The sequence below is a fragment of the Podarcis muralis genome, chromosome 4, assembly GCF_964188315.1.
Source record: "Podarcis muralis chromosome 4, rPodMur119.hap1.1, whole genome shotgun sequence".
In the NCBI taxonomy this organism is placed as follows: domain Eukaryota; kingdom Metazoa; phylum Chordata; class Lepidosauria; order Squamata; family Lacertidae; genus Podarcis; species Podarcis muralis.
Window position 1 is genome coordinate 75,465,632 of NC_135658.1, and position 24,695 is coordinate 75,490,326.

The 24,695-nt window shown below is 42.7% G+C and overlaps 2 protein-coding genes across 6 annotated transcripts; one reads left to right on the forward strand and one right to left on the reverse strand.

Moving 5' to 3' along the window:
- The first annotated feature begins 8,625 nt into the window (after positions 1–8,625).
- On the forward strand, positions 8,626–18,384 carry NMS (neuromedin S). Of its 5 annotated transcripts, XM_077927592.1 has the most exons (10): positions 8,626–9,054; positions 10,208–10,263; positions 11,251–11,310; positions 11,413–11,439; positions 11,526–11,579; positions 12,779–12,853; positions 13,774–13,809; positions 15,182–15,223; positions 16,019–16,069; positions 18,229–18,384. In XM_077927592.1, the coding sequence occupies exons 1-9, from the start codon at positions 8,934–8,936 to the stop codon at positions 16,055–16,057; spliced, it is 510 nt and encodes a 169-aa protein (XP_077783718.1). In that variant the 5' UTR covers positions 8,626–8,933; the 3' UTR covers positions 16,058–16,069; positions 18,229–18,384. The 5 variants fall into 5 exon arrangements, with proteins under 5 accessions (XP_077783718.1, XP_077783719.1, XP_077783721.1 ...); XM_077927593.1 differs by lacking the exon at positions 15,182–15,223; XM_077927595.1 differs by lacking the exon at positions 12,779–12,853 and having other exon boundaries at positions 8,629–9,054.
- Positions 18,385–21,682: 3,298 nt separating this feature from the next.
- Positions 21,683–22,096, reverse strand: LOC114596484 (histone H2A.J-like). Its single transcript, XM_028728150.2, has one exon. The coding sequence runs from the start codon at positions 22,094–22,096 to the stop codon at positions 21,683–21,685; it is 414 nt and encodes a 137-aa protein (XP_028583983.2).
- Between the last annotated feature and the right edge of the window lie 2,599 nt (positions 22,097–24,695).

Genomic DNA, 24,695 nt, shown 5'->3' on the forward strand with positions numbered 1-24,695 from the left:
CCTCCTGCCAGGTGGTCCATCCCCAAATCTAAGCTCTGCCTCAGAGACTCTCCTCTAACTTCTCTGCCTTTGCTGACTCTTTGTCTTCTCCCTGCAAAGCTGTCCTCAGATCAGGGGCATCTTACCCATAGAGGCTAGTGGTGCGGGGCGCCGGGGTGACAAGTTCTGGAGGGCACCAGGGAAAAGGTGGACGCTGGACACGGCACCTCCCGGCATCAGCTCGCTGCCCTCACCCGCCTCTGCCATGCCACACCGAAGCAGTGCCACGCCTGGAGCCTCCGTCTGCCATGGCCACCGCGGCACGAAGCAGCCAGCTGAGCCGGGAGGCGCCGTGTCCAACCTCTGCCTCATCCCCGCCATAGGAGCCGCCCTCCAGCTACTTCCCGCCTCCTCCAGCCCCACCGGCAGTGCCGTCCTCCCTAAAAAACTCTGGGAGACGGGGGGGTGGCGTGGGAGGGAGCTTTGTACCATGGCACTGGATATGCTTAAGAGAGCCCTGCCTCAGATAAAACAGTCAATCATCAGGAGAAGAGTAGGGTTCCTCACATTTGGGGCTGGCCTCACTGAGGAGACCCCCAAACAGCAAATTCAGATGCTCCTCTAAGTCCTGTTTTCATCCAAGTGGGTCCATGGAGAGCTGTGGATATGGCTAAAGGTAATTGGACCCCTGACCATTAGGTCCAGTTGTGACCGACTCTGGGGTTGCGGCGCTCATCTCGCTTTATTGGCCAAGGGAGCCGGCATACAGCTTCCGGGTCATGTGGCCAGCATGACTAAGCCGCTTCTGGCAAACCAGAGCAGCACACGGAAACGCCGTTTACCTTCCTGCTGAAGCGATACCTATTTATCTACTTGCACTGTGTTGCTTTCAAACTGCTAGGTTGGCAGGAGCAGGCACTGAGCAACGGGAGCTCACCCCGTCGCGGGGATTTGAACCGCCGACCTTCTGATCAGCAAGTCCTAAGGCTCTGTGGTTTAACCCACAGTGCCACCCGCGTCCCTTTGTGGATATGGCTAGGTGTGTGTTCATCTGGGCCCTGCTAGGCCTACACATCCATTGCACTCAGCAATTGTTTTATATTTTATGTACGCGGTAGAGCAGCCATGATGGATTAAAATGGATGTCACTACTCCCTGCCTGTCTCTGTCCCTTTGTGCACATTATTCTTCTTGTTGTTGTTGCTTTAGGTAATGGAGACATTTTGCCAGTGCTTCACTCCAGCCAGGCAAAAGCACATGAGGAGGGTACACAGCAGTGCCAGTGAGGGTTTGGCCTGGGGAGAGCCTGAGGGCCTGATAGCAAAACCTGGAGGGCCACATTCACACCAGTGCTCTATTGAGTGGCAGATATACCAAGCAATCAAAATTGGATGCAACCCTGCTTGATTTGGGGCTATTGTTTTGGGGGTTTTCTGAGGTACACGTTTGCATGATTGAGATCAAGAAGGGCAGACATACCGTACTAGAAGCTAAGCCCTTGAACCGTCAGTCATGGCCTGTGGGAGTCTGGTGTGTGGTCTGAAAGCCTGACAGCCTCCACCTATTCTCATTTTGCTTCATTCTAAGTTGGGCTAAACGTAATTGTTTAACAGACAGAAAATTTCATTTTTTTTTACTAAAGCCGACATCTGAGATATGCCAACATCTGTGCAATTGCATTAGGTTCTCTGCATGCATGCACATATTATTTTAGCTCTCCATATGCAGTCAAGTGGAAGTTCCCGGCCTCTTCAAATCTTCCTAGCTGGAAGGTTTGGCTACTGGCCTAGATGGAAGACAGAAGACAAAGAACAATTTGTGACAGTTTTTCTCACTATCACCACCACTCTTTGGTAGTATCGCTTTGTGGTTGTTAGTGGTTCCTGAAAGATTATCTAGTCTTACACTTTAGTGTTTACTTGTTAATGCAATTAATTAAGCAAATTTCTTGAATCCTAAATCAGGACATATTTGCCTTTTGTTACTGTGTGGACTTTCTGCATAGGGTCATTTTTTGTAACTAGGCAATACTCAGGTTCACCCATAGGTGGACCTTACGCAGAACTTGCATCATGTGTATGTTGCATATTTTCTGAACTTGTTTGTGTGTATGTTGCATATTTTCTGTTTGGTTAATGTCAGAAATCCCAGCTCTGACGTTCTGTTAATTCCAAACTAGTACAACAAACTGATAAGTATCCAGTGAAAGATCTGGCCAAGGTAAATTAATTGCACTAGAAACATTGATTTAAACCTATTTGCTTTCCTTAGCCCAGATCAGACTTGCTTAACTTAGAGGAATGGAAGATAATCTTCTGTTGACAGAAGGCACCAAGATCTGACAGACACTCCCTGCTGGATGGATGGAAGGGAGATGATTTTTGCTGATTGCCCCTTGCCACTGGGCTGCTTTGGAGAGTCCCCCAGTTCTCCCTGGCAGATCTGTAGGGGGCACAGAGTGCTGAAGCCAGACAGGAGGGAAAAAATCAGTAAAAATCACCTTTCTTCCTTCTCTTTTGTGCAAGGAAAATTCTGCTGAGTACAAGTGTAGATCTAGCAACCCATTGCAAAAGAAATCGAACGCAATCACTGAAGTACTAGCCCAGGGCACATCGAAAGCTCAGTTACAAGTCAAAACAAGCAAGCAAAAACCCAGACAACCCACATTTCCTTTTTCTACACTTTCCATTTTGAAGTGCAATATTGAAAGTAAGCATTCCAAGTCTGCATCTCAAATAGCTTGTAAATATTTTAATTGTTTTATCATTTGAATGCTTGCCGCACAGGCTCCTTTGGAAGGAAGGACAGGATATAAATTAAATAATAATAACAAATGAAGCCAAACTCTCATGGAAAACCTATGTTCTGAATCATGTTCCACTGGATTAAATCTCCAGCAATAAATTGGATATGTTCAAGGACACTGTGGCCAATTTCTTGCCATCTTCATCTGTCAGCCTATCTATTTCCCACTGTTCCAAGTAATAACTAGCCTCTGCTTCTGCTCAGTGCCTTGCTGCTGGCCTGGAATTGAAAACTTCATTACCAAGGCAGGCTATTTTCAGGCAATTCTTCTGGTTGCTGCTTTTATACAACCCAATGCACATTTTCTCAGCATATTTTTGCCTAGGCAGTAAGGTTTAATTAGAGTATATGAATTGACATAATAGAAATGATAGGAAATTTAGTCACTTATTTAAAAGCATTTGTAAACCACTTAATATTTTAAATGTATCTAAGTAGTGTAATACACACACACACACACACACACACACACACACACGTATCATTAAAACAAAAATACAACCGCATATAAAAACAAATAAATTCAACATATCAAACAAGGTCAAATATTTTGAGTCAGTGAAAGCCTGGGGGGAAAGATAATTTTTTACAAGATGTCTGAAGCAACATGATGGTTGCTGCTTCATGCAAAGGTAAAGGGTAAAGGGACCCCTGACCGTTAGGTCCAGTTGCGGACGACTCTGGGGTTGTGGTGCTCATCTCACTTTACTGGCTGAGGGAGCTTCCGAGTCATGTGGCCAGCATGACTCAGCTGCTTCTGGCGAACCAGAGCAGCGCATGGAAACGCCGTTTACCTTCCCGCCGGAGCGGTATCTATTTATCTACTTGCACTTTTGCGTGCTTTCGAACTGCTAGGTTGGCAGGAGCAGGGACTGAGCAACGAGAGCTCACCCTGTTGCAGGGATTCGAACCGCCGACCTTCTGATTGGCAAGCCCTAGGCTCTGTGGTTTAGACCACAGCACCACCCGTGTCCCGTGTGTATGGCAAAGCAAATGACATTACTGATAGTAACTCCAGCATATCCTTTCTTGGAAGCATTTTACACAGTACAAACCTAGGCTTGCTCACTCAAAACAGGGAACCACAACCAGTCTCAGGTAATTCCACCTTTATAATGCATAGGTTTTCCAATGTTTATTTGCTCTGTGACAAGCAGCTGGTAGAGACTGCTGCATCATATATCTGTTGAACATCCATATCCCAGTGAGGAATGAAATCTCTTGCTAGGTGGCAGGAGCCTCTGTTCATGTCAGTGGAAAAGAGGGGCAGAGCAATGGGGCGGAGAGGGGTCAGCAAAGGGCACTATGTCACAGTGTACATTATGGCTTACACCATGCCCTGACCATGTGAGATGGACCAGGGTTCTAGTGTCATGGGCTGACCTCACTTCACTTCCACTTTACATTTCTTAAGTGTACACAGATAAAATTGAACAACCTGACCCTATGTACAGTTTCTACTATGCTCCTAGGCCTTACAGGTGAGATAGGAATGCACCGTTAGGTATAAATCTAAAAATATATATCATATGACCCATAGTATTTTCTTTCATTACATTTTTGTCCACTCTTCTTCCAAGGTGCTCAGCTCCCTGCAATTTGATCTTTACAACTGGTCTATGAAAAAAGTTAACCTGATGAGCAAAGACTTGAGCCTGAGTCTTCTCAATAGAATTCCAGTTCTTTAACCACCACACCACTTGGGCCAACAAGTTGAGACCTGAGTCAGACAATCAGAGACTCTGATCGTCAATGGACCATCTAGGATTGGGAGCACAGCCTGTTCTGGATGAGGTTGTACTCCCTCTGAAGGAGAAGGTCTGAGGCTTGGAAGTATGCCTGGTGCCAGCATTGCTCCCCGATGTTCCCTTGGCTGCTGGAGTCAGTAGTGCTTTTGCATCATTTGTCTCCCTTCTCATAGGAAAGAGAGATTGGCTGCAGAAGCACATGCCTACTATGCATAGCTGTTAACCTTCCCCCTTTTTTGCGGGAAATTCCCTATTCCAGCACCGTTTCCTGCTGCTTCCCGCTGCTATCCTGGAATCTTAGATATCCTGTAGACTGTCTCCGGGACAGGTGAGGCTGCTGATCCCTTATTTTCAAATCTTAAAGTTGACAGCTATGCTACTATGCATAAGAAGAAGGGAGAAGGGCAATGACAGGCCTAGACAGCATCTTGAGAAGTAGAGACGTCACCTTGCCAACAAAGTTCCGTATAGTTAAAGCCATGGTTTTCCCAGTAGTGATGTATGGAAGTGAGAGCTGGACCATAAAGAAGGCCGATCGCCAAAGAATTGATGCTTTTGAATTATGGTGCTGGAGAAGACTCTTGAGAGTCCCATGGACTGCAAGAAGATCAAACGCATCCATTCTTAAGGAAATCAGCCCTGAGTGCTCACTGGAAGGACAGATTGTGAAGCTGAGGCCCCAGTACTTTGGCCACCTCATGAGAAGAGAAGACTCCCTGGAGAAGACACTGATGCTGGGAAAGATGAAGGGCAGAAGGAGAAGGGGGCGACAGAGGACGAGATGGTTGGATAGTGTTTTCGAGGTTACCAGCATGAGTTTGACCAAACTGTGGGAGGTAGTGGAGGACAGAGGTGCCTGGCGTGCTCTGGTCCATGGGGTCACGAAGAGTCGGACACGACTAAACGACTAAACAACAACAACAACATGCTACTATGCACCTTGACTTCTGGATAAGCTTCATTTGCTGCCTCACCTTTCTCTAGCCCCAAAACCATTGCGAATCACATGACTGGAAAACTCTGTGATGCATATGCTAACCTTTTTGCTGAATTGTCTTGAGGATGGGCCTTTGCTTCTGCCTCCATTTCAAAATGGTTCCTATGTTTAATCAGAGACTGTAATCAGAGTTGAGATAGCAGGGAGGAAAGTTTATATGAAGTATCTACCAAGGGTGATAATGGTTGCCCCTTTTTCTATTCCATCTAATCTCTTCACTTTTGCAAGTTGCATGTGGCTGAGGGCAACAGAATTACCAACCTGATTTCCAGCATCATGTTCTCCACAGGGAAAGTACAGGAAGTGCAAGACCTCCCCAAGGCATTATTTCATTTGCAGAGCAAATGCAGCTCATTAAAACTGATGTGGTGCTGGTGAGGCCATTGACGATACTGAACTCTCAGCACACACCTTTGAAATGGAATAAGTGAGGAAAAGAACCTATTCTGATTAAAGGAGACAGTTTAAATGTCTTATCTGGTTAAATTGCGGTTTTATAAATTCCAAGAACCATAAGCTAATTTTTAATGGATGTTCAGCAAGATCAAAAACAAAAGCGTCAGTTTCAAAGCAGTGTTTTGCATCCACAAAATGCCTCCAGGAATGATTCCTCTTGAGTGTATGCACATTAAATTATGTCTGAAATGAGGCACCCTATCAGGGGCTTCAAAATGATCACAATTTTCCTCTAGAATCAGGTCCCACTAAGTATGAAAGCAGAAGTAAAGTGGGCTGCTACATCCAGTTGTTAATAAAATCCAGACAGGCAGATAGCAAAAGGCAAGGCACCCACAGAGGACCTTCATTATGTAGTTTGCATCACATACTGAAGACACATCTCATTACCCTGACCTTAGACACTTAAGATATAGATATTTTAGGACCCACTCTGTTATTTTGATGCCCGGGACCAGATGTAATCAGATCAGCTTACATAGCACCTTCAGGTACCAAAGGCTGCTGTAGAAAAGAACTGTGTTCTACGAGTTCCATTCAAGTGGTCTATATGGAAAGGTTAATCTGCATTTGAACGACCAAACTAACTTACTCCCACCACCCCACTCAAATAATGGAGGTCAAGGTCATCAGCACTGGATTTTCCAAGCAAGCTAACAAGACCCTGGCATAAGGCCTATGATTTACATAATATGGTGCTGGTGTGGTCTATTTCTTCTCCACTACAAATTTTTCAGTTTAAGGACCCTTTTCAGCATCTTTCCCTTAGGGCTTTTGGTTTTCATAATACAACACTTTTTTATGATAATACTGGTGCTGAAAAAAATAAAAAGTTCAGGTGGTCTGCCAAGACCTCCATAAATTTTCATGTGGTGGTCTACCAGAAGATAAAATAAGTTTGAGAACTACTACTGTAGAATTATTCTAAATTCCATGACCCTAGGGTACGTAATCACATTACAATTGATGTCACTGATCCAACATTACCAAGTGGACTTCATGGCTGAATGGAGATTTGAACCCTGGTCTCCCAGATTGTAATCCAGCACTCTAAGCACCCACCACGGTAACTCTCTTACACATCTTGTGTCTAGCTAAAAAAAAAAAGGGGGGGGGAGATAGGACTTTAACAGGTCATAAACTGCTACAATTATATATTCAGTTTCTCCCTCATCGGTATCTTGCAAGATGCCAGCAGCACACCTTGTATGTACATTGTACATTCTGTTCTTGGGCAATCTAAATAGTGACCTGTGATTCACTCTGATCTTCTGGTAGATCCTGACCTGCTAGTTAGTAATCCCTGGGTTTAAACCAAAAAAGCATTATGTAAAATTGCCTTTCCATTCATTGATAGCTTGGTTGATCTACAACCAATATGGAATTATTGCATTTAGATAACTCAGTTGTACCAAGTTGACATATACCAGCTTAGGTAATGTCCAGCATATTAAAAAATGTTATGGTATCAATAGAGGCATCACTTACTGAGGGCTCGATCACTCAGTGTCCCAATTTACATAAGAAGGAATGGTTTATTGGTACAACCTTGACTGAAGAAAGATTTAGGTATATTTTGTATATTATTAATTTAAAAGATGTCTAGTCCACCTTTCAGCAGGACTCTGAGTGGTTTATAAGAACAAGATGAAATACAAAGTAAAATATAATGGCAAGTTAAGAAAGAAAACTAGGTGAAAATAATACATGAAAATGCTTGGGAGACTCAAAAGTATTTGCCTGGTACTGAAATTAAAACAGTGTTGGTGCCAGGTATTCCCTCTAGGGAGGGAATTTCACATACAGAACATTCTCTCATTGATCACCACCCACAATAACCTCTGTTCCTGGGCAGGTTGGTGTAGGATCAAGCATTCCTTCTGGGAAGTGGATCCTAAGCTGTACAGCCAGGTTTGAGAAATTTTTGACCTGTCAAATATTGATGATCTACAACTCCCATCTGCCCTAGCAAGCATGGCCAATGGCCATGGATTATGGAAAATGTAGCTCAACAAAAGCTGGAGAACCAATGGGTCCCCACTCCTACGGCATAAAATGGATGAACAGATTTTTCAAGTTTCTTACTGTATCTGAGATTATACTGTAAATTCTACAGTATTGGTGTAGAAAACAGAAGTATTGCTTAACGTATCGGGTACAGTGTAGAGGGTGTGGAAGAAGGGAGGTTGAATTGTACAAAAATCACACACCTTTCCATTCATCTCTGAACCGCCTCTTTTGAATAATTTAAAACGATTTGCTTCCTGTCGTTTTCTATATTTTAAAAAATAAAATAAGTTTTAAAAAGTGACTTCAACAATCAATAATTATGTACCAGCTTTGAATGATCACTGATGGCATTTTTGTTATCCGGCACACATTTTACTGTTAATATTCTTTATTGAATTTCAATTGAGTACTGATATTACACAGAGGCTGGTTTTTATGTCCAGCGCATTTTATCTAAAGTAGAGATGTGTCTGAAAGGGCTGCATATTGATTTATAGCACTGGCGTGTTGCATATTGCAATGCTTTCGAATATAAAGAACGTTTTAAAGATTCTGCATGGCAGAATTTATGGGACTTTGCAATAGAATGGTGAATATATATACAACTGTTACCTTGCTTTCTTTAGGGACATTTTCCTTCCGCCTTTAGTCGTCCATCCCCAAGATCTTTCAGAAACGTTCATTCTGTATATTCTTCTTCTCGGAGACTTGGCTAATGCGTAGTTGAAATCGTTGTGCGCCAAGCGCCGAGCAGGGAGCAATTACTTCCTGAATGAAAGCGCAGCGTGGCGCTTAATGAGACAACGAGGAGCCTGCGAGGTGCTGATTGGCTCTTCTTCCGAGGGGAAGTTTGTTACAAATAAAGATGCTTCTCGAGTTCGGGAAAGTCAGACAAAAGCCGACCAGCAACGCGGCTGCCTCGTGGGCTTGGACTGAAGATGCAGAAACTGTGTCAGAGAAAGCCCAGCCTGTCTCGGCCGCTGAAAATGAAACGGCACGCGCCTCCCTTCCCCTTGATCTTCGTTATCTACTGCGTTTGCACCGCACGATTCACCTCAGGTAGGAGCCGCGTTCCCCACAATGTGTATTATTTTAGATACTTAAGACTTTTTATACAGCGTCCTTCATTATGTCTATGGATGGACGATCTGGAAAGTTTACAGCAGATCTGGGAAAAATGGAAGAAATGCTTCGCAGGTTTCCTGTCCGTCTAACGAGAGGTTTCTTGGTTGTAAGCCAAGCTTACTTCTAAGAGGAAACTTGCCCAGCAATCTTGCGCATGAGCGAGTCAGAATCTACTGCTGTAGCAAGTAAACAAAAAAAAGGGGGCTTCCTTTAACTTTTACTAATCTGGCTCAGTCTTTAAGAAATGAGCAGTAGCTTCCCCACGCGCACAACTCAACGGCGGTTTTTGCGTGAAGTGGAAGAATCCTCGCCTGTGGAGGGAGGGAGCATTTGGGAAGTTTTCCTAATCTAGTAGTAATCTAAGAGTAAGAAGGCTACGAGCTTTTGCCACAGTGGATTAGGGTTTCCACCGGGGTCTTTCTCCTGAAAGAGGAGGAAAGTTGTAAATGGAAGAGCGGCCAATCACTTAAATAGGAGAAGCAGAAGTTAGAGCCTGCAAAATTTCTCTCTAGATGAAGCTCCACGTGGTCAAGGGGGTTTGTTTTTAATAGTACAGTTAAAAGGATCCGGAGACGGTTCAGAAGCTCCAGCACCTGCGGTGCTCTCCAAGGTGCTGAAACGAGGATGACCGTCCCGTCTCTTTATAAAACGTGTTGTATTTAGCACAAAGCCTGAGGAAACGTAGGTATCGGGACACAGATTTAAAATAAAACTTAAGCGTGTGTGAATTGTGAGAAGGGTGGTAATAAATAGATGTTAGGCTGGTGTGTGTGTGTGTGTGTGTCTGTTTTCTCTGTGAGAAAACTATGTCCAGTTTCATCGTCATCTATTTATGCCATTCTGATCTACCGACTATTTTTAAAAAAAACTAATCAAAAGAGGCTAATTATCACTGTACTGTGTAATAAGTTTTTAAAAATGTGCACATACACACTCAAAGAGTCAACCGAATACAGTACTACAATTCTCTTAAGTGCCTTCTGTTGGACTTGCCCTGTCTTTCTTTAGATCTTTATGCAATTAAGGCCCGTTAATTAAACCCATGCTGTAGTGTATCTAATGCTCTCTTACTGTTTCACTTTAACAGGATTTCCACAGCCCTTTGATGACTATCTAGGCGAATCAGACATTCCTAAAAGCAAGGTATGCAAACTTTTAAATAAATTTCCATGCCTGTGCTTGGAACACCTATCCCTGAATTCTACCGCTATTATAGAGGGAAGACAGCCTGGTATATGCCTGATGCATGTAACAAGAACAATTGGTTGCTGCGTCCCCATGTTCACTGTAGGAACAAAATCTGTTGATCTAGTGTATATATAAGCTAAAGAAAATCTTCAAAAATGTTGCCAATATAATAAACTTTCCGATTTCTCTACCCCACTCCCTCCACTTCTGATTTAGAGACTAGCATGGTGTTTCTGTCAGTAGATGTCTGAACAACCCCATGCAAAAATAAGTTGTAATAAATTTTCAGTGGTGTAGATTAGGGGTTTTCAAAGTTTCTATCCCCGGGGCAGACATGAAAGGGTTTGAGGCCCACCAGTCACAAAATGGAGGTGTTGTGAGCAGTGGATGGAAGCAGAGTTTGACATAAACACGACTGACATACTTTTATTCTGATACGTAATCACTCTTTGTGGTGGCAGGGAGTTTCATAGTTCACCATTACTCAAACTAAATAAAGACTCTGGAGTGTGATCCTGTCAGCACATCATGTCTCTGCTCAAACATCTGCACTGGCCACTGATATGTTACCAGGCCAAATTCAAGGTGTTATTAGTCTATAAAAGCTTCATTAGCTTGGAACCAGTTTACTTGGGGAAAAAACACCTTATCCTTTATGGGCCCACTAGACCACCTTGATCTGTTAGAAGTTGCACTTTTAATGTTTTGTTTGACTCTTGCGGCAGCATTCTAAATTAAATAAAAATTAATTTTATGGCCACAATCAGACATGGTGATTTTATATCAAAACAACTGCAAAATATGTAATGCTTGACTAACTATGTTTGAAAATAATGTATATTAGAATGATTTTTTAAATTGATGTTTGTATAATTACCTCTTTTTTATTATTATTTGCTTCAAACACATCAATAATTAGTTTAAGCTATTTTTGTCTTCTAGATCTGCCGTTCTGTTATGGATCTTTGTAACTCCATGTTTAATGGCATGCAGATAGATGAGGTATGATCCGATTCTTTCTTTTCTCTGAAAACTCTGTCACAGTATTTATGTAGTTAAGTAATCATCTATCCTCATGTAATCTGATATGCTTCTCCTCACTAGGAAAATAATCAGGAAATATATAAAAGAGTAAGTATTTACCTTTCTTTATAATATGCACAATACCTGTTTTTCGTTAAATAATGCAACATACTAAAATAGCTCTTTCTATGCAGTTTTTATTTCACTACTCCAGAGCTCAAGATCCAACATATCCACTTAAAACCGGGGTTAGTATTTTAACATAAGCATATTTTATATTTTATAGATCACAACATACAAAATAGTATAGAACAGTATATAAAATCTTTCACGTGCCTTGAGTGTATTTATTAGCAATGCAAGTCTATGCATGTCTGCTTGGAATTAAGACCCATTGAAACCAATGGTGCTTATTACAAAGGATTTGTGCATAGGATTGCAACTCAAGTCCACAAAGGGCAGGCTGAACCTTAAGCCAGGCAAATAATGTCAAATAAGATTTATCTCACATCTGGACCATACATTTAAATCGCTCTCATACCTCTTCAACAGTCCAGGCTTCCCCCAAAGAATCATGGGAACTGTAGCTGTCTGAGAGGTGTCCTAACAATTCTCAGGACTCTTACAGTTCCCAGTAATCTTTGAGGGAAGTCATGATGGTAAAAGTGGTATAAGAGTGCTTTAAATGTACAGTGAGGAAGTTACCAGGATCTGAAAAAATCTTGCAACTAGATTCATAACTGCCCGGTGGGGTTTTAGACAGCCACCAATGGCACACACTCCCTTCAGTGTAACATGGGAACCATCTATCAAAGAGGGAGGGATGAAAATCCATTAGCCTAATACAACCCTCTCTTTCAAACAGTTAGTGAATGACTTTAGCCACAAAAAGCCTTAGCAACGACTTTATGAAATATTATATTATATTATTATTATTATATTATTATTATTATTATTATTATTATTATTATTATTATTATTATTTAGTATATCTCTGTGTGTATACATATATAATTAGTAATGGTTATTCACGTCATTAAAACAATGGCAAGAAGTGTCCAGAATCACAGAATGGGCCAATGCATGTTTGCCCTGAACAGACTTAGTTCTATGGAGCTTTATGCCTAGCAAGTGCGTTTCAGATTACAGCATGAGGGATCTGCTCCAAATTACCCAGCACCTCTGCACTGTTCTACAATCCTGGCAAAGCCCCCAAGAGATGGTTTTCTGGCTGCATCTGAAACTTCTTGATAAACTTATTTTGGGACTTCATATTTTGAATGAGCCAGTTCCTTATAAAGTCATCTATGTTGAGATGATGTTACTGGTAGATTAGGAATGTCACTCTGCCAGTGAACCATATAGCTGTCATCTAGGCTTTACACATTTATTTTTCTAATTTTTATCTTTGCATAAAATTGGTGTTCATGATATCTCTTTGTTACAGTCTTTCCCTGTGCATCCTTTAATGAGCCTTGCTCCAAAGCTCTCGGAGAGGAGAATGAGAAGATTCCTTGATCCTGTATGCACTCGCTTCATCCATAGTATTTTGTGGCACAAACACTTCATTTTGACTTTTTCCTTTTCTTTTAAAAAGCCATTGTACTGGTGGTAAATTGTGTGCATTTGTCTACTCTCCTTTCCTCCTTATCTCCCTTTCTTTTTCTTAAAATATTCTACCATTCCGCCCCCCATGAATTTCCTTATTGTATCCCATTTTTAAAGTTTATTCGAAGTAAGTCACAACCATCACTGTTGATATGACTATTCCTGTTAGTTAATTCTTCTAGTGTTTGTGAACTGCTAGGCACATACACTATCCCTACCCAAAGGATGGTCAAAATATCCAGTATCACTCCTGTATTGGTGCTGAATGCTGAAGCAACTTTGCAAAGGGCTTTTGCATGCAGGAACATACTGCACTGTAATATCCTTAACTGGTAGAATAATTCATTCCCATTGCAGTCAATTGCAACATTTTGTTGACTGACATCTGTAGGAGACTGGGTGTAGCAGATACAAAAAAACCCCCAACAACTCTGTAGCAATGTAAACTACCAGCTGCATCATTTGACTAGTTTAACATTCAGTGAAAATGTAGGGAATGGTACTAGGAACAAATTTACAGAATAAATAATAGCACTTTCAAAAATCAATACTAAGATCTAACTTTCCATTTGAGATTTGGTGTTGTGCTCAAGAGCATGATCACTCCATTTCCATTTAAGAAACAGAAGCATGCGCTATACACGTTGCTTGACCAAAGAAAAACCTCAGATGAATTCAAGCTGTTTAGCATTCTCTTTCTGTTTCCAACTTTGCCTGTGGTTTTATGTTTCGAATGCTTTAGCCTAATGTCATGTACTGGAGCAGTCTGCTAGCTTCTGCTGAAAGACATCAACCTATGAGATGATGAAATTAACATGCACTATCACCTTGCAGGAATCTCAGCTTGCAGCCGAAGAATTCGGAAAGAAGGTAGGCTTAAAATGCTGGCATTATCGTGCATATGTGTTACAAACAGCTCCCAGTGCTCAGTTAATTTGTTTTGCCACCCTGTGAGCTGTCTGGGTCAGCATATCAAAGAGACAGAAGGCAAGGAATGGCAGGGGTGATGCCAGCAACACAGTAAATGTTTAAATGCTCTGCCCTTTGCTTCTCCTACCTTGTGAGTGAGCACGGGGTAGACTCTTTATACATTCAAAACAGACATAGCTATGATGGTTCATAAGAAAAATGGTAAGGGGGGGGACTCACCCCAAACCAGGCAAAGATTTGCTCAATTTGGGGCAATTTTGCCCTTCCTTAGCAGCCCTCGGAATGCCATCCCAAGTTGTTCAGGAGCCATCTCTAACCTTCTTAATATGCTTCATGAGGGTCACAGTGTCATCTCTGTCTTCCTCTTCTCCTTGTTCCTATTTCTCTGTTGGTGGTTGCTATACTAAGGCTGCAGTCCTAACTTATCCACCACCACCCAGCTGGTGGGGCTTTTTTGGAATGGCAGGGCCACCAATGCATCTGAAGCCCTGCTGTTCAGAAAGTCTGTGGTGGAAGAAGGAGTGCCAACTTGATTAAATTATTGGGGGGGGGCAAGTAAACCCTGCCCCACATAATCGACCACGTGATGCGGTGCAGGGCAAGATTTGAATGGCAACGCCCATCAACTTTGGGGAGCCTGGCCCCCTCAACTGTTTTATGGGGGGACGGGACCTCGGCCTCCTAGGAGTTGGCTCCTATGTGCGGAAAGCAGAGGAAAGGATGATGCGCCCAGGTCCATGCTCCTGGCTAGTGCACCAACTGGACCTGACCCTGTCACACAACAGCAGTGAGACCAGAGCTCAGGATCCAATGGATCGTGGACCAGCTCAATCCTGCCTCTTCCTTGCCCCAGAACACCTCGTTGTGGTGTTTTCCTGACATCATCCAGACATTCAGCAGGTGGAAGCGGGAGGTTAGAGCCAAGGGAATGATTCTTGTGTCACTTCCATTGGTAATGGGTAGCAGGAGCCAGTTTAGTCAGGAGAGCTGGGTGGAGGGATAAGTCTATTCATTCCAACTGCCCTCCCCAGTCTAGTTTAAATGGGGGGAGTTGGATTGCTTTGACCAGCTGCCTTCCTATGCATATTTACTGGGAAGCGATCCCCGTTTTGAGCAGACATGCATAAGATTGCACTTGAACACACCTGGGAGGAAAGTTCTGGCTCTGCTGGCTGCAGAATCTCTTGGGCATTTCCCTGCCTCCATTGGGCCTCACTACACTGCAATATTTCAGAACTCCTGACCTATGTCAAAGTGCACAATAGGTTTAGAAACATTTGGCCAAGTCTGCTTTATTTCTTTCCTTTTACAGGACAGCTTGGATACCTTGGGCCGACCCTTTTTTCTCTTCAGGGTATCTAATTTTATTTGTTCATTATCGGGGGGTGGGGGGGATTGAACCATACATAGTTTCCCCTCTTGGTATAAAAAAATGAAAATGAAAAACGCATTTATAAGCCCTGCCGCCCGAAACACACACCATTATATCAGAGCTTTCCAAACTGTGTGTCGCAGCACGTTAGTGTGTCGGCTACAGTGTGTAGGTGTGTTGTGCAAACGCTGTCTGCCTTCCACCCGGGGGATGGAAAGGGGTTGATTTAACCTTCGGTTTGCTAGTAAAACTGAATTCTGTGTCGTGAAATGATGTGTCTCCAACATGAAAAGTTTGGAACGCTCTGCATTATGTGATACTAGCATGTGTTAAAATCTACAGTTCACCCTACACTGTGGTCTCACTGTTTGGCAAAGAATTGCCCCCCACCCACCCTTGCCGTGGCTTCAGTGCAACCTATATGTTGCTTATATGGAGGACTGCAAGCAGTAGAGGGCACCTGCCCACAGACCAGCATATATGAATGGGAGGCATGGAAAGATGACCACATGCCTGCATGCTGACAAAACATTCTGACAGCCAGTCGGAATGCAGCGCAGTTGTTCTAGTCAGCAAAGTGATGCTCTTTTGCAAATTCTCACCTTTGAATGACCTTGAGCTGGAGAAGCTCCTGGTGTGCCGACAAAGTCAAATCTGCACCTCTTATTTTCTGCTGTTCACTTTGTGGCAAAGCTGGAGATTATGCTTCTCAGTGTTATTTCATGAGTAACACTGCAGTGCATTTAATTTATTTTTCTTTGCGTGTTAAATTTTCAGCCAAGGAATGGAAGGACAGTGGATAATGGAGGTGAATAGGCCAGTCAAAAGGTTGTGTGTTTATTTATTTATTTATTTATTTATTTATTTATTTACAACATTCATATTTGTTTGTGGCAGTAATGATGATATCTCAATGGGGTGCATGTATAATATATGCATATATAATATTATACATATATATATATATATATATATATATATATATATATACACACACACACACACACACACACACACACATCCTATAATAATGAGCATGGAATGACATGGAATGACATGGTGGTGGGGAGAATATTTTTATAAGCATGTTGACACCAGTGAAACAGTTCACATATATAGTACTACTTCACACACTCAGGAACAATTGCTCCCCAATACATGGTCTGTGTCATTGGCATTAGCGGCGCCACTAGAGGCAGGTGATGCTGGGTTTCATCCCGTTCTTCAGTCATGTGATCACCATCATCAAAAGTTGACTGGAGCTGCACATGGGTCTCGTGCTACGTGATCTGGAACACCATGTGCAGCTACAGCACACAGATTTATGCTCACAGCACTCCTGCAGAGCACATCTGTCAGGAGAGGGAGTCAGGAACAGGTTGGCAATAGATCAGCGAAGTTTATTCTTTATTCAAGAGAACATGGTTGGCTCAGGAGACCAGGCCTAGTGAGCACAGCAACTCGTCCCAGTAGATCTTGCCTCTATGAGGCAGTTGTGGGGACTGAAGGTCCTCACCGTCCTACAGTTCCCTAAGTCTTCTCCTCCCCTGGGTCATTCCCAAGCCATCTGAGACTATATCGCCACAGCTGTCTTTACTCTACTCTCTTCACGCTTCTTTTGGTTCTGGGAGACCAGGAGGAAAGGGAACTGGTCACAGCAGGAAGGGAAGACACCTTGGCTTCTTCACTAACCTTACTCATCTCTTCCTCTTGGCCCCCTCTCATCTCCAGTCTCTGCTTCTGGACTGTTCTCTACCACAGACTCCCCCTGCTCACGAAGCCCTGTTACTGTCTCAGCTTCCAACACTTTTCCCCAGTGTGCTCATCTTACCACTACCAGTCCCCTAGCTCTGAACCTTCTTCCCTTGGGGGGTCTCCAGCTGGTGCCTCCCACTATTCCTCTGCATCCAGCCAGTCCATGACACCATTTCACAATCCATTACCTTTTGCATGAATCAAGGCACCTTTGTAGAAACAGAATAGAACTTCTTGTGTCCAAATGGCTGGGAAGAGCTGGGATTAAAGGACTGTTTTTGCCATGAAGGTGTTTGGACAAATAGCTTTATGTTTTTTAAATGGTTCCAATATCTGAGATTGCTAATAAGATCCCTGCTGTGTTTTAACATAATTTGGTGTTACTGCCAACAAGCAGTTTCCATGTAGGAAGAAGAAAGGAGCTCTAGCTTTTAGAAGCAGACTCATTATGTCATATACTGCTATGTATGCCAACTTCCTCATAAGGAGTGCACTGACTGGAACTTCTACGCATCTGTGCTCTGCCTAGCAATGTGATGCATCTCCTGTTTGTTGTGTTTCTTGGTCATCAGCAGGAAATTACAATCTTTTCTCTACAAAAAAGCTTATTGCTAACTATATGTTTTAGCCTTTTTGAATCCAAGTGAATATTTTTTTATTTTAACTACCAGCCAGTTCAGTACTGGAACTCATAGCTGATACATACAGATCATATTATTTTGTAGTACTGGTAGGCTTAAAGCTTTCAGAATTGACACAACTGCCCTAAAGATGAAGGGTCCAATCCAGTAGAATCATAGAATTGTAGAGTTGGAAGGGACCATCTAGTCCCAAGACCCTGCAATCTTTTGCCCAACGGGGGGCCAAAACCCACGACCCTGAGATTAAGAGTCCTGCTCTCCCAACTGAGCTACCCCCAATACCAAGCCTTTCTGGATCAGACCAAAGGCTTGACTAGTCCAGCATTCTCTATTCACAGTGGCCAACCAGATGTCCATGGCATGCCTGCAAGGAGGCCGGACTGCAACAGTGTTCTTGCAACCTGCATTGTCCAGCAACTGGTATCTAGAGGCATACTGCAGTAGTTATGTGCAGCCATCTTGCAAGAGCATCTTTGCATGGAGGACATCATCTGCATTAGGTGACGGAGAGGGAAGGCTTCAACAGTTGACTGGAGAGTGCCTTAAGTGCTTAGATTCCTTCAAAGACTGACTGCAGTATTTTTCTTTCAGACTTCAAGGAAAGAGAAAACCCAAGGGTCACTTGGCTTCCTCGCTCTATCACTTTAAACTCTGAAAAGAAACGTTTGGACTACTAGTCCTTTGTTAAGAGACATGCTCTTGAAGCCTGTGAAGTTACATGTAATAAATTTGCAGCCATAAATTATACCTGTATGGTTTCTCTGTGTGTTCATGCCCTCCCTTTATACCCCCAATCCCCATATGTACCCAGCTGAATATTCATTTAGGTTTGCCATGTCCTCATTCAGCAGAAACCCAAATGTGTTCTTTGTTAAAAAGAAATAATTACGATTCAGTGAATAGTTACTCAGATGTGTCTGCTTTATTTGTGGCATAAGTCACGATAAAGGGACAAGTTGTTGGGATGTGAATAGCTGCTCGGGGAGGATATATTTATTAGATATTATCCTTCCTTCCTTACGTCTGTGAGTTCAGCAGCTTAAGAGGGAAGCTGTCCCCATCAGTACAACATAGAGGCAGCCATTTTGTTGTGCATGCAATGGCCCTCAGCACATAGAAGCACACATGAAGTAGCATGGTTCCTGCACCATTTTAAAAAGCACTTTATCAGGCATGGCAGAAGTGCTGTGCTTTCAAGCTGCTCCAGGCCTCAGCTTTAAACTGCTTAAAGCAGCAGAAGTGGAGATGCAGAACTGCCCTTGGTACAACTCATATGGACTCCTCACTTATTATTTTTTTAATTACTGTTTTTATCTCCAGATTTTTTAAGATTTTCCTGGAATCATCCTAAAAATCTCCCTGGGACATGATTTAAGACGTACGTGAACGAAATCAGAACAAGAAGAACTAATATGGATTCTGTCTGCCTCTGGGATAGATTCTGTCCATCAAGTGATTGACAGATTAATGGCCCCACAAACCTGTCAGAAATGACCCAGAGAGAGTGGGCCAGTTCTGGATTTGGCCCACCATTACACAATAATCCAAGAGTAGAGTAGGGTGAACTATTTTGATATAGGTCAAAAAGTCTTTAAAACTGTTCGAAAATTCAAACTTTGAAAGATATCCATCTATCTGGACACCTAAAAGTAAACACGTGTGGCACATTATTCCTACATAATTGTTTCAGAATTACCCACATTGTAGAACATGGAAGCACTTCCTGCACCACAGGAAATGGTAGAAGTGACTATACAATTCTAGAGATTGGAAAGTGTCAGACCCTTGGGTTCCAGAAGGAACATAATAAATATGTTGTTGCACCTCACCACAATCTCCAAGCAGTGCAAGATTCCAGGGATTCCAGTTGCTTCCAGGGTTGGGTTTCCTCAGAATGAGGGAGAGAGGAAGCTGATATATGGTTTATTTATACACATACATGTATATGAATCTCATTTCTTTTTTTAAAAATTGAGTTTGACTGGATCCAATAATTAGAACAGGGTTCCGGCATATAGCCTATGCCCACCCAAACTAACAACAGTATTTTCAACACACAGTAGACTTTAGTGGCAGAAGCCTCTTGCACACACGAGGTACGTATTAATTAAAACGACAGCTTTCAGTTCAACTTCAACTATGGGCAAATCCTCCTGTTCATTCCTGGGGAAGTGAATCACAGCCCAGTCGCTAAAGGGAACAGAACAGAGGATGACAACACTTTTTTTAAAAAAGGAGAAACAAAGCTCTCTAATGGTCAAGCCCTGTTCCTTAATTGTCAAAGACTGGTGGAAGCCATCCTGTGGTTTTTCAGTTAACTTGGCGAGCAAAACACAATTTCATCTCCATCACGGGGCCACATGAAACTGAACTAGTAATGTATATTAAAACCTTGCAGGAGGTTCCAAAACGCCATCTTGGTTTTATCTCATAGGGATCTAAAAGATATTTGAAGTTGTACATTTCAAACTCACATGCAGAAAACCTGAGACGTAAACACTTCGGTATGTTAATTTCAACATATCTTTCTTCTAATGAAAGCATCTCCCATCAAATTAGAGGGTTGAAGGTACGGGTGGTGAAGCTGCAAACCGAAACATATCACCTCCATCTGCCTCAGCCATTACCGTGCGAACTGTACGCATTAAGGTTGTGGTCCTAAGTGTGCTTATTTGAAAGCAAATCAACTGCTGTCAGCAAGAACGACTTGCAAGCAAATCTGGCTAGGATTGCATTCTGCAAGAAGCTGATTCACATTGGCGCACACTCCTAACTGTGATATTACTTGGCTGCTTCCAAAGCTAGCTCAAGACATTTCTGGTAAAATGATTGGAAAGCTTGTTACAATCAAGCAGCAGATAATTTTGGTCAACTAAAACAAATTTTGAAACCTGAAGTGAAAGACAAGATGCTGCCCGGCCTGCTCCATTCTACATACCAAAATCTAGCAGGCTGGCATTTTAATCTTACCTCAGTACTGATGAGATAGTACTGTCCACCTTGCCTGCGGGCAGCCAGCTAGCTTAGGGGGCACAGAGCAGGCTGCATGGAAAACACAAACAGCTCTGTACCCCAAGGTGGCTGTCTTTGTCTGATGCTAGGGGCCACCACCTCTAGCTACTCCACCATTATCAAGCATATCTGGGGCTTATTAGATAATAGAGCACACAATACCTGCTGGATGAGATCAGTCACAGCCCAAGGTCATTACAAGAATTGCGCTACTGCAGGGTCAAGAATGTTGAGGGACGCGGGTGGCGCTGTGGGTAAAACCTCAGTGCCTAGGACTTGCCGATCGCATGGTCGGCGGTTCGAATCCCCGCGGCGGGGTGCACTCCCGTCGTTCGGTCCCAGCGCCTACCAACCTAGCAGTTCAAAAGCACCTCCGGGTGCAAGTAGATAAATAGGGACCGCTTACCAGCGGGAAGGTAAACGGCGTTCCGTGTGCTGCGCTGGCTCGCCAGATGCAGCTTGTCACGCTGGCCACGTGACCCGGAAGTGTCTGCGGACAGCGCTGGCTCCCGGCCTATAGAGTGAGATGAGCGCACAACCCTAGAGTCTGGCAAGACTGGCCCGTACGGGCAGGGGTACCTTTACCTTTACCTAGGGTCAAGAAGGTGGTGAAGCAAGCAATCAAGCTGGCCAAGTTCATAGGTCAGTGGCTGGGAACCCAGAGGTCTTAAAAATAACAGCTCAATTGCGTCACAAAACAACTTGTGTGGATCTGTAATGGAAGGTCATACAAGTAGGAAATGTATTATAGCTAGTTCACAGGTCATTAGACACAACCGGTAAGGCTAATTAAAAGCATACATTTCTCTGTACATTATAGAATTTGCCTTTATTTTATTTTAACATTTAAAACATTTTAACATTATTTTAACATTTTAACATTTATTTAAACATCTAAAGTTTTTGTTTTTGTTTTGTTTTTTACAACAGACCATACTAATGATGAATGCCCCAAAGAACAAAAGCTAAGCTTCTGACAATATAACCTTTCTGGCAGAGTCTGTTCTTGCAAGATACTGAAATGCTGAAAGTTTTATAATTCCTGGGATTCGGGGTGTCCTGTGGCTTCCTTACGCTGCAGAGTCTTCTTGGGAATAAGCTGGGTATGGATGTTGGGGAGAACTCCACCTTCCGCAATGGTCACATGTGCAAACAGCTTGTTCAACTCATCATCGCTTCTGATCGCCAACTGGATGTGGCGTGGCCCAATTCGTTGCTTCTTGTTCTCATGAGCAGCATTTCCCGCCAGCTCCAGTAGCTCTGCAGTCAGATATTCCAACACGGCAGCCATGTACACCAAGGCGCCAACACCCACTCTTTCTGCGTACCGACCCCGTCTCAAAAGACGTCCGATGCGGCCCACTGGGAACTGCAAGCCAGCTCTTGCACTTTTGCTTTTTTTTACCTTGATTGCAGGCTTTGCCGGCTTCTTGCCCCGCCCAGACATCTTGGATCCTACAAACAAGAGAGGAGAGCCCAACTCCACTACACAATGCAAATGGCTTTGTGAGGTGTCCAAAGCCTAGTTGACCTTCCTGCAATTTGGAAGGAAGAGTATTTGGAGAACCAAACGCCTAAGAATTTTCTGTAATAATGACCTAGGATGTGGCCTTAAGATTTACATTCTTCTAAGCAGACTGGTTTTCTGCCAAATCAAGTTCAGCCATTTTAGGACCAGGTCAGCCAAAGAGGAGCTCTACACCAGTTGCTGGACTCCAATTCCCATCAGCCATAGCAACTACGATCCAGGCTGAAGGATTGTAGGCCAACATCATCTGCATACCATCCAACATTTCTCCGATGAACATAAGGACGTCTCATTCCATAATGATGATTTTACTATTTATACTCCATGCTTCTAATAGATATAAAAAATATAATAAAACCTTAAACAACCTTCCCTATACAGGATTAACTTCAGATGGCTTGGGGGTTGGATAGCTCAGTACCTTCCAACATTTCTCCAATTAAAATAGGGACATCCTAAGGAAAAATGGGACATTCCAGGATTAAGTAAGAAACTGGGATGCTTTTCTAAATCGGGAACGTCCCTGGAACACAATAGAAACACAATAGAAATAGAAGGCCTGCATCCAAAAGGGCACCATGTTTGCTAACCCTGTTTAAAACAATGCTACCACCCCATAGTAAGGTAGAAAGCTAGGAAGAAGGAATTTTTGCCACTGATAGCACAAAGTTTGTTCAGTCAGTAGCAAAAAGTGCTAGGACAAAAAGCTGCTGGAGAATTCTGCTTCATCAAAAAAAGATGTCAGTGTCATATACCCACTTAGTAATTCTTTTAAAAATTATATAATTTTTATTCTCTAAAATACAGCTACATGGTGTTAAGTCAATGCAGGAGCTATGCCTCTTTAGTAGGAATGCTATTGTACACGTCCAATGGTGGCTTGCTCCTCAGACCTTAGAAGGCCTTATGTCTCACCATACAGATAAAAATTTCATCTGCTATATTTCTTAAAAAACATGATTAGCCTACCATTAAAGGCTAAACAGGGTTTCCCACCCCCCTAAAAAGCTTTTAAAAATTAAAAAAGGAAAGGAAAATCTAACAGCAATCAGTAGTACACATAATATACGTGTGCTAATATACGGTATATTATTAAGCATAATGTATTTATTATTCATAACATATTATCTTTAAACATAACATAGGTAATACTTATATGTATTACTCTTATATTAGAAACTAATTAAACCACTTGCATTTTTTTTCATTTCAAAAAAGCCACTCACCTTCTTATTACAGCAGACAACTACAAAGACAAGAGTTTTCTCCTCCTTTGACATAACCCTCTTTTTAAACCAATTTGTTCAGAACAGCTGCATCCAATTTGTCAGTATTTCTGATTTTAATGGATACCAATCCTTTTAATTTAAAGAAGTCCCATTCTGATCAATAGGGTTTGAGAGGGTATTTTACCACAATTATGACACTTTCAGAAAGCTAATTTTAATTCTCAAGGGAAGTAATAGAACCGTTCTATTCTGCCTTGGTTAGACCACATTCAATATGTTTTCCACCTACCAAGGAAACTTTCCACTGAGAGATGGAAATAGAGATATGGATAACAGCTGAGTTTTATATGTTAAACAATGGAGGATAAACTATGGTATGTTTATTTTACCCCTGCAGTCCCAATGACAACCTGAAACCTGCACAGAACCTGGTGGAGCCTACAGTAATTTGAACATCTGCTATCTCCTCTCATGGCCCGTTTTAAGATTATGGGCTCCTCCATACTTATATTGAGCATTTATTATGATTGGTTTTAATGTTATGACAGCCATATCATATCAAAGCAGAGCAAACAGAAATGGACCTTGGTTTTAGAAGTTATCTTAAGAGCACTACACACTTTCTCTCTTTCAAGTATCGCCCACCCAGACTTTTTGGGGTCTCTTTTTGTCTCTCCTCAACTGTAGCAAGCTGATTAGCAATTTCATTTCAGCTCAAGTTACCTCAGTAACTTGAGCCAATCTCCCTCCCTAAAAGGTAAAGGGACCCCTGATCATTAGGTCCAGTCGTGGCCGACTCTGGGGTTGCGGCGCTCATCTCGCTTTATTGGCCAGGGGAGCCAGCGTACAGCTTCCAGGTCATGTGGCCAGCATGACTAAGCCGCTTCTGGCGAACCAGAGCAGCGCACGGAAACGCTGTTTACCTTCCCATCGGAGCGGTACCTATTTATCTCTGGTTTGCCAGAAGCGGCTTAGTCATGCTGGCCACATGACCCATATGTGTAAGAGATTCAGGAACTAAAGTATTTACCATCACAAAAGAATGGCCCAGGTTGAGCAATGATTGAACATTACTGGGTAGCCTGACAGACAGGTTTTCTGCTGTAGACCGTCCCCCTGTGATGTATGTATGATGTTTTAGGAGGTGGTCTTGAGCTACAGGGAAGGCAATTCCAAAAGTCTATATAAGAGCTTGCACACCATTGTTCAGGGTTCCTCTCCTCCCTCCCTGCGTGGGGGGAGTGGGGGACCCTGTTGCAACAGTTTAATAAAGATCATGCTTACTAGCT

What these genes read in the sequence shown, in the direction of transcription:
- NMS (XM_077927592.1), top strand. Translation starts at nt 8,934, where the DNA reads ATGCAGAAACTGTGTCAGAGAAAGCCCAGCCTGTCTCGGCCGCTGAAA. An exon ending in ATCAGGAAATATATAAAAGA is followed by an intron (nt 11,440 to 11,525) that starts GTAAGTATTTAC and finishes CTTTCTATGCAG; the next exon opens with TTTTTATTTCACTACTCCAG. An exon ending in TGAGAAGATTCCTTGATCCT is followed by an intron (nt 12,854 to 13,773) that starts GTATGCACTCGC and finishes ATCACCTTGCAG; the next exon opens with GAATCTCAGCTTGCAGCCGA.
- LOC114596484 (XM_028728150.2), bottom strand. Translation starts at nt 22,096, where the DNA reads ATGTCTGGGCGGGGCAAGAAGCCGGCAAAGCCTGCAATCAAGGTAAAA.